The 9,888-nt window shown below is 48.4% G+C and overlaps 1 protein-coding gene and 1 pseudogene across 1 annotated transcript; one reads left to right on the plus strand and one right to left on the minus strand.

The window, feature by feature from the left end:
* The first annotated feature begins 5,787 nt into the window (after positions 1–5,787).
* On the plus strand, positions 5,788–6,669 carry LOC124680725. Its single transcript, XM_047215779.1, has 2 exons — positions 5,788–6,364; positions 6,462–6,669. The coding sequence occupies exons 1-2, from the start codon at positions 5,788–5,790 to the stop codon at positions 6,539–6,541; spliced, it is 657 nt and encodes a 218-aa protein (XP_047071735.1). The 3' UTR covers positions 6,542–6,669.
* A 1,373-nt stretch (positions 6,670–8,042) lies between these two features.
* On the minus strand, positions 8,043–9,425 carry LOC124680726 (annotated as a pseudogene).
* Between the last annotated feature and the right edge of the window lie 463 nt (positions 9,426–9,888).

Below are 9,888 nucleotides of genomic sequence, written 5' to 3' on the forward strand. Positions count from 1 at the left end.
CTTTACCCCCGGCGTTTTGCTGTAAACGCCGGCGGTAACGTTTGAGCCACTAACAGGTGGGCCCAAGTGCATTTACCACCGGCGAAATCGACCAATTCGCCGGAGATAACAGGTGACACCATATTAATTCCATAAACCCTGTTCATTATACAAAATCGATTCGCTAGCGCAGTGGTTCCAGTCGGTTCTGCACAGCCGAAGCACCCAGGGTACGAATCCCTGTGGGTGCAAAAAAGGCACCCTTTTTTTTCTTTTCTTAAGACCTTTTTTTATTGTTTCTAGTTATTTAGATAAATTGTAAAGTCCTTTGGCAACTTTTTTTCTTTTCTTAAGACCTTTTTTTAGTGTTTCTAGTTATTTAGATAAATTGTAAAGTCCTTTGGCAACATCCGATAAAATAAAGCAATGTAGGATAAATTGCGAGACATAAATTGATGATTTTAATTCTTGAATGACTTCAAAGTCCTTTCGAGGATATCCAATAAAAAACCAAGACATAAATTTAGGATACACTTGAGAAGGACAAATGGTTGTTCGAGAGATAATTATTATAAATACACAAATGACTTCAAAGTCCCTTCCGCTTGGTCCTTGTGACCCCACCGGTATCGTCGCGACTCCTTGTGTACGGAGGAACACTTGACCTAGATAGCGTTGTCCTTCTTCTTCTTAGTGTGTAGGTTCTATCGTCTTCATCGGGTTCTTCCATCATTGGGTCTCCGAAGAGGCCGTCGAAGTCTTGCTCGTCGGCAACTCCATCCATTCCGACGAGGGCCCTTTTTCCTCTCCTTACGACAACACGTCTAGGCCTTGACGGGTCAGTTATGAAGAAGCATTGCTCGACGTGCTTAGCCAATACCCAAGGCTCATTTTGCGCGGTGGGGTTCTTGGTCTTGGATTTGGGGGGCAGTCGCATGGTGGTGACATACGCATCTTCTTTTGTGACGTCCGTAGCCCATCTGACACGAAACATCGGTAGCTTCTCCCCGACGTAGTCGAGCTCCCAGATTTCCTCGATCCTTCCGTAGTACCTTTTCTTCTCTTCACCCGTGTACGATTCCATCGTCACACCCGAGTTCTGATAGTCGCTTTTTTGTCTCTCTCCTCTGTGGAGAATGTGTAACCGTTGATGTCGTATTTCTGATAAGTCATGAGGTTGGGGGCGGGCCCATAAGACAAGGCCAATATCATTTTGTCTACGTCGCTTGCCATTGGTGGGGGATTGGCATCAATCTGGTCTTTGAACCAGCTCGCGAAAGAGGAGTTGTGCGCTCTAAATACCTCTTGTTCCGTCATCGGCTTGTCAGCCCTGCTCTTGATCATGTTTATGTGCTGATCCACCCAAGGCTCTACCTCGTTCATGTGCTGTAGTGCTACTAAGTGGGCCCTGTTAAAGTCTGTTCTCCTATCATCTTGATCGGCGTCGAGTTCCCTCCTGCCAGCGTTGTGGCCTACTCCCTCGAATCTGCCGAGGTGCTTGTTGGCGGGCAATCCAACCGGACGTGGGTCATCCTCGTTTAAATAATTCTTGCAGAAAGAGATGCACTCCTCGGTGAGAAAGCCCTGGACGATGCTTCCATCCGAATGTGCCCTGTTACGAACGTATCCTTTGATGAAGCCGTTCATTCTTTCTAACGCCATCATGTTGTGAAGGAACGCGGGCCCGAGATCCTCGATATCGTCCACTATATGCACCAGCAGATGGACCATGATGTCAAAGAATGCGGGCGGGAAGTACATCTCCATCTCGCATAGGATGGTGACGATCTCTTCCTGCAGCCTCCCGAGTTTCTTGACGGTTATCGACTTTCGAGTGATGACGTCGAAGACGTTACACAGGTCAGTCAGCATCGCACGAACGTGCGGTTCCATTATCCCTCGGATAGCAACCGGAAGTATCTGCGTCATCATGACATGACAGTCATGAGACTTCATCCCGCTGAAGATTTTTTCGTCGGGTCCAGCCATCTGCGTATCAGCCCCGCGTAGCCTAGGGGAAATTTGACTTCTAGTAGGCACTTGAAAAATTGTTCGAGCTCATCGGGATTTAGAGTGAAGCAGGAGGGACGAGGAGTTTCGCGCTGCTTGGCCACCCTTTTGCGTTTGCGACCATCCGTCTCCTCCTCCTCGGTTTCCTGGTCAACCCGGGCGAAATGAAGCTCTTTTCGATATCAAGGGCCATCAGGTCGTGTCTTGCTTTCGACCCGTCTTTGGTCCTCTCCGGCATGTTGAGCACGGTGCCAAGCAAGCTCTCGCACATGTTCTTCGTGATATGCATGACATCAAGGCTATGAGGCGTACCGAGGATCTTCCCGATACGGCAAGTCCCAAAACACGGACCTCCTTTTCCATACCCCCAAGAGCGGCCCGGGTTCCTTTTTCTTTCTCTTGTCTCCTTTCTTCCGCTTCCGGATCTTTATCTTACCCGCCGGAGGGCAGTCTTTCCAGTTTTTCAACGAGTATCTATCTCTTCGCCGCTTCGCCTAGGTGGAGGTCCCTCGACCTCATCCTTCCCATTGAACAGGTCTCCACGCTTCCTCCACGGGTCATTCTTGGGAAGCCACATTCGATGCCTCATGTAGAAGGTTTTTGAAGACCCGGGATCCTTACCCAGCTGTAAAAATGGCGTCTTTTCCATGCACCTCACACATGGCTTGTGTCCGTGGCACACCTGGCACGCGATATATCCGTATCCAAGATAGTCCTGCACCGTCGTCAACAGTGCAGCTTTCATACGGAAAGTTTCTTGTCCGTAGGCGTCCCAAGTTTCTATCCCTTCCTCCCACAGAGTGACTAGCTCCTCCTTCAATAGCTCCGGATACTGAGTTGATATCGCTCCCTGGCTGCGTCGGCCCTTGGATTAGCATACTCATGTGTATGTACTTCTTCTTCGAGGCATAGCCATGGAGGGAGGTTGTACATCCATACAAACACGGGCCGGTGTCTGTGCTTGCTGCTTTGGTTCCCAAACGGATTGAGTCCGTCGGTGCTCGCACCCAACCTGATGTTCCTTGGTTCTTTCCCGAATTCTTCGTAATACTCATCGTCTAATGTTTTCCACTGGCTTGCATCCGAAGGGTGTGTTAGCACTGGGTTTTCAACCCGTTCTACATCACGCATCACCGTCTCCTTTCTTTCCGCGTGCCAGCGCATGAGCTTTGCTTCCTTGGGGTCCACGAAGTACCGCTGCAGACGGGGCGTGAGCGGGAAGTACCACACAACTTTTCGAGGAGATTTTCTTGTCCCTCTGTTGTATCGAGATTCGCCACACTGTGGGCATGTATCGAGATTGTCATGCTCGTTCCGATATATTACGCAGATCATCGATGCATGCGTGGTATTTCTGGTGCGGTAAATCGAGAGGGCACACGATTTTCTTGGCCTCCTGTAGGCTACCGGCACACGTGTTATCTTTAGGAAAGTGGATCTTCAAGTATCCGAAGAGTTCGTCCACGCTTGTGTCCGTCCATTTGTGCTTTGCCTTCATCTCCATAATATCGAGAGCGTATCTCGGACGGCTCTCCTCCGTCCCACGAGCTGCATCGTACAACGGAGTTCTCGAGTCTACCTCGAGTTGATCTAGCTTAGCCTTCCGTCTACCGGCGATTTTGGGGTCGGTCGATGTGTTGCTGAGAAGAAGTTCTTGAACATGACGGTCCTGCACGGCCGCGGTTAGCGGGGTATTTCTACTCATGTCCTCGTCGGCCGCATGTTCTTCCCGGCCTTCTTGATCACCATCAACGTGTGCGCCATCCTCTTCAACCTCGTCTCCATTGTCGTGTGGGGCATCCTCTCCATCACCTTCGTTATCATCATCTCCACCATCATCATCTCCATCACCATCGATATCATCATCTCCATCATCACTCATCCACCGAGTATGCCCCTCCATGAAACTATACCCGAGCAGGTGTTGATTCACTATGCCCGAGAAGGGGTCAAACAACGATCCTAGCTTGCATCTTCGACAAGGACACATTATATCCTTTCGCTTTTTTCGATACATGTCGGCCGTCGCGCGTTCCACGTATCTATCCACGACGCTTTCCCTCATCGCGATGACCATCGCCGCCTACAAGACAAGATAATTGATTACACCGCCGTCTCGGTTTTCACGGAAAAAATTCGGCATGACCTTTGCTAAATATTGTCATGCTGGAGTTCCAAAATTCGCCGAACGGAAGTTAATCAACATTCCGGCAAAACATTGGCAACTCAATGTTCCTGCACGCGTAAACAAATGCAAAACAATGCATTTACATATATGGAACCGCGCCTTTTGCAATTCTACTAGTGTAACCGCGACTTTTCACCAACTCATGAACATTCCACTCATTAGTTATATACCTATTAGTTGACGCGACGTCCAAAAGCACCGGAGAGACGTCACACGTCGACTTTATGCTCGAGAGATCTAGAGAGATCTACAAATAGAGAGATCTAGCTAGATCTAGTGGAAAAGATGGTGGGAGGAGATAGATCTAGATCTAGATCATGCAAATCATGCTAGAGGGGCTAGGTAGTGCATGATTTTCTCAAATACATCATATTTTGTTGGTTGAAATAGCTAAAATGGGTGGGGGAATGAGATAACAAGTGTTTGGGTTGATTTGCCATCACATATGAGTGTGTGAGGGTGGTGGTAGGTGGCTGGCCGAGTTATGGCATATCCGAGGTTACCGCCGGCGCCTACATGTGCGTTTGCCAGCGGTAGGGCCAATTACCGCCGGCACCTACGGCCCACAACCGCCGGCGGTAAGTGCAGGATGGGTGGCCCACTCAGCCACTCGTTACCCCCGGCATTTTCACTTCCGGGTTCGCCGGCGGTACAGCCAGCTACCCCCGGCGCTTTTGGCACAAAACGCCGGCGGTAAGTGCAGGCTGGGTGGCCCGCCCAGCCACTCGTTACCCCCGGCATTTTGCTTTTCGTGTTCGCCGGCGGTAAAGCCCTCACCCCCGGCGCCTTGCATCCGACTCGCCGGCGGTAGGTTTAGGCCACCCTGGAAGGTCTTACCGCCGGCATTTTCAAACCGTACTCGCCGGCGGTAAGGAGTGCTGCTATAAGCCTTTCCCTAGTAGTGCTCTTGGTATATTTAAAAAGGTTAATATTATAGGAATATTGCGCGGTTTCATGATTTAATCTAGAACATAAATCATCGAGGCCGGAGACGAATGCCTTTCTGAAATTTTGATCAGGTGGTGATAGCGACCATTTTCTTTCCTTACTATTTTGAAGTCAACATATTTTACTCTTCCGCAGCAACGCGCGGGCATTGTCCTATTAATATAAGGAGGGGAAGATTTATGAACCAAAGGACTTGGATACGGATACCACGCCGTGTGTTCAGTTTATTTCTTGTCTGGTTCCAATACTCACCTGAAATAGCAATCCCTTGGTCCATGCCGATTTTGTCTAGAACCTAATTGAAGTAGTTAGCCGAGTGGCACGGTGTGCCTACGGTTAGAAACAACCATCCGGCATGGTTAGCATTTTGGAGGTAGAAAAGAGGCATGCATATGGATCAACGAAACGGGGTTACGCTCCTAATTTTGGGTTGTTCTTTCTCCTTCCCCTCCTTCAAATGAGAGGAGCCTGACCTCCCTCTCTCGTCTTCCCAACATTCCCGCTCTCCTTCCTCCTGCCGCGGCGCTGTCGTGATACGGCAGCTGCTGCGAGGCAACGCGGCAACCCGCCATCCCATTCGGAGGAGGGAAGGCAACGTTAACGGCGGCGCATTCGATAGCCTGCACACATTACATCGTTGCAGAGAAACCATTGCACAGGACATGGCCAACAGCGGCAGAGAGCACAAGCGTGGCGTTCCACGTCCACCACCATTGTCGCTCTTCATCGGTAGGGAACAAGAGGTCTCCATGACCGCGCAGGCACCTGTGACGCGGACAAACCCGGCCGCCGCCGGCAACAACAAGAAGAGGATGCTGTCCAAGCAGCTGTCCATGAAGGAGACCACCAGGGAGGTCAAGTGGGAGAAGCGCCGGCGGCAGATTCAGCGGCAGAGAAGCAGCATGGGCATGTACGACGCTGACCGCGAGGCCAGCGCCAGCATGAACGCCATCGGCAACGGCGTGACCGACGAGGACCTTGACGAACTGAAGGGATCTATGGAGCTTGGGTTCGGGTTCAACGAGGAGAACGGCGGGCAGAACCTCTGCGACACGCTCCCCGCCCTTGACCTGTATTTCGCCGTCAACCGGCAACTCTCAGAGCCCAAGATGCGGGTGTGCAGCCGCTCGTTGCCATCCCTTTCCATGGCGAGATCCTCATCTTCCACACAGTCGAGCCCGGGCGGTAGTCCTATGGCGCAGCACTCTCTCCTTGACTCGCTGAAAATTTCCAGTCCAGGTAAGTAACGTTTTTCTTGTTAATGTGTTGTTAGATTCCGGAAGTTATGTGAATAATTCTTCATGCTTTTGGTTGTTTGGTCCGTGTGACGCAACAGGCGACAACCCTCAGCTTATCAAGACAAGGCTTAGGCAATGGGCTCAGGTAGTTGCTTGTTCTGTGAAGCACTCTAGCTGAAAACCGCTGCAACTGACTACTCTTCCTGAAGAACCGTTGTTGTACCGATTGTTTCGATAGCTGGCGAGTGAGAGGACATGACCGGTGCTACCTATTAACACAACGTCGTAACCTTGTTGCTCTGGTGACGCCCCATGCATGGCTCTTGTGCATAGTTTAGTGCGTATGTATGTGCTGGCAACATTTGTGCGCCGTCCCTGTACTGACAGGACAACATTTGATACAAGAACATTCTTCATGTTCATCAACTGCTTTTGCTGATCCATTTCGTTGACAACCTAGGAGCTCATACCGGCAAGATATATATTCACTAAAAACATACGCTCACCCGAGGGGACAAATTATCTCCACCAGAAATCAGAGCCAGTAATTGTACTGTACGGATTGTAGGGGAGAACATTTGGACCGCTCAAATTTCGGTTCTGAATCACAGTCTTTAGATGTACATATGTAATACAACAAGCTGAATGTCTGAAATAACTGGGCGTTGCTTGTACAGTACTACATGTGCCCCATCTTGCTCAGGTTGTTGGTTTAGTTCACATAAACTCTGAATTGCCTGTCTATGGCCCTTTTTAGAGAGAAAATTACATAATTATGTCATGGTTCAGAGCAATATACATGCTTCTGTGGCCGCTCCGATGCCATGAACAGCCTTATTTCCATGTCGATGTTCATATTTAGCCACCCGCTGTTCATATTACTGTTGAATGCAGTCCTTAAGGATCTAAGTGCAATAATTTATCTATACTTGCAACAAGCAATTAAAATAGCCAGGATAAACACATCATAGGCAACGCTACTTCAAATTATCATCTCTAATACAATCAATAAGTAGATCTCTATATGCACGTACGGGGAGGCCTACTAGTATGGATACATGATAGTCTAACATCTATTTGTGACCATAGAAAAAAAAAATCTACTTGTAAATTACTGAAAATACAAAAACAGCAGCAGCTGAGATTATAGTCGCTCTTGAAACTTAACTTCTTTTTCTTGGCTTCTCGCTGTCCATCACAGCAACCAGTCACAGAGATCAGAGATGGTAAGCCAACTAATCGAATAACACTGAGAGAAGGGAAGATTAGGAACTCATCTCATAGATAGGAACAGCTGCGAATCATCTATGAACAGCAACACGGCAGGACAAGATAGCAGCTTGGTAACGTTTCAGTGATCATCACAAGTTCATAAATGATAAACCCACAAAACAAGCACAACAAAGTTCTTATTTCACGGACTTCTTTCACAAGTCATAAAAGACACAAAACCGCACATACATAAGACATAATCAAGGTCTAGAGTCCCAAACATAACAAAAGAGACACGTTCATGAAAGTTAAATTTGTTGATAAAAATGACAACTTGACAGCATGATGCCATCATGTGGCCTCCTGAATTATCAGCTCTTCGATGCCTACATTTCGCATACCAAGGCAACGAGCTCGCCCTCCACTGTGCCTAGGTGAGCGCCTTATTAGACCTTCTTGAAGCCAAACTACTTTTCCAAACACTGGAGCATGCTAGTTGGACCAATGCTTATTGGAATCCCAAGGGCAGCAAAGCGACCCCTCAAGGTGTTCTCTTCTATCTTCGGGAGTCCACGCATCGGTCCACTGAGCCAATAGTCACTCGATGGTAGTTTCATCATGGTAAGACTGGGTTCAATCCATACAGGAGAAGGCCAGTTGGACCAAAGCCAAGGAGACACAAGGCCCTCCTTGCTATTATTGCCCGTCAACTACTCCGATATCACGACGACTACTCTTACGTCCTTGATTGTACTCATTATCATCAGTAAAGTATGCATGATTTCCCTTGAGAGAAAGGGTAATCTTTGGCACTCAGACAAAGTACATCGTTAAGCCCAAGAAACAGCACATGGTCAGGCAAGAAATCAATTTTCACAAGCCTCTCTGCACCATCATCATCTCGGTACAATTTAATTTCCGTAGTATTCGGAACAGAAAATTTAGGGTTGGCATCTGTATCAGGATCCTCAAACTCTTTTAGTCTTGAGGCAAGCAGCAGACCACCCCATGGAGCCTGAACAATGTGTAGCATCGGGACAAAAATCCTCATCCCCCACCCTAGTAATCGACATTGTAATAGAAGGAGCACTAAGATCGAACGCATGAATTTCCCCCATTTCACTCACTGCATACAAAAACCCATCCTTGTAGGTGCAGTCCCTGTAGTGACAATGTGGTTGCAGCAAGGTCCACTTATCATCCCCTACTCTTGCAAACGAGAGGTGAGTGTATGGCTTGTGGATGAGCACCACGATGTAGCTTCCAGTGGGTGTATCATGGAACATAAACGCTTTGAACTGGAAGTATTCCCCCAGCTCACGACGAGGGATGATTGATGCCTTGAAGAAAGCTTCTCTGGCAGAGTGACTTGGGTATTCATACTCGTGGACAGAACCCGAGTCATGAAAGATGGGCTTCACGTACTCGATGGTGGTCACTGAAGGGAGAGCAATCTGTTGCCCAATGATAGGATTGACAAGGTGCGTTTCAGATCTATGGTCGACGGTGACCAGGAAGCCGAGTGGGGATCCAATCAGAAACCTACCGCAGAGAGGTGGCTCCGGGAGGGTTAACCCGTAAACCCTCTTCTCCACTAGACTGTAGAAGCACGCAACATTTTCACCAGCAGATTCAGAGGTGTAGAGCAGGCAAGGCGTCTGGGTCTGCTTGTGCTTGCCAAGATTCCGCAGTGCGGTGTATGCAAACTTCCATAAAGTGCAGATAGAGCCGGCACGTACAAGATCAGTGATGTCAAGGGTGGCAAAGACATGCATTAAGATGTCTTCTGGTAGTTCAAGAAATGTGCCCATCGTAGTTTTTTTTTCGAAATGGGAGCTACGCTCCAGCCTCTGTATTAATAGATGCACACGGCAATTTTCATATTACAACGTACGAGCATATCATTCAATTATTACAATCATTGATCGGATAATGTTGAGACAAATATCAACCAAAGAAAAACGATGGGCATCAGACTGCTAAATATTTGCAATCCTATTAATATGCCGCCACCTAGTAGCCTGGAAAAAAAAGTCATGCACAATCATGATCAGCCGGTTGCATCCAAAAACTATATTCCTTGCTCATCCTCCGGGAGAAAGAAGCCCATAACAGAATCCAGTGTGCAGCTTGGTGAACAACCTGCAATAAATTAGTTTCCTTTTGTTTGTTAAAAACAATCACTGGTGGAAAAAGGGCCCTTGGTCGCGGTTCGCAACTGCCATTAGTCGCGGTTGCGCAACCGCGACCAAAGTATCGCGACTAAAGGCCCCCCCTTTAGTCGCGGTTCCTTACGAACCACGACTAAAGGCC

This window comes from Lolium rigidum, unplaced genomic scaffold (assembly GCF_022539505.1).
Source record: "Lolium rigidum isolate FL_2022 unplaced genomic scaffold, APGP_CSIRO_Lrig_0.1 contig_2663_1, whole genome shotgun sequence".
NCBI classification, from domain to species: Eukaryota; Viridiplantae; Streptophyta; class Magnoliopsida; order Poales; family Poaceae; genus Lolium; species Lolium rigidum.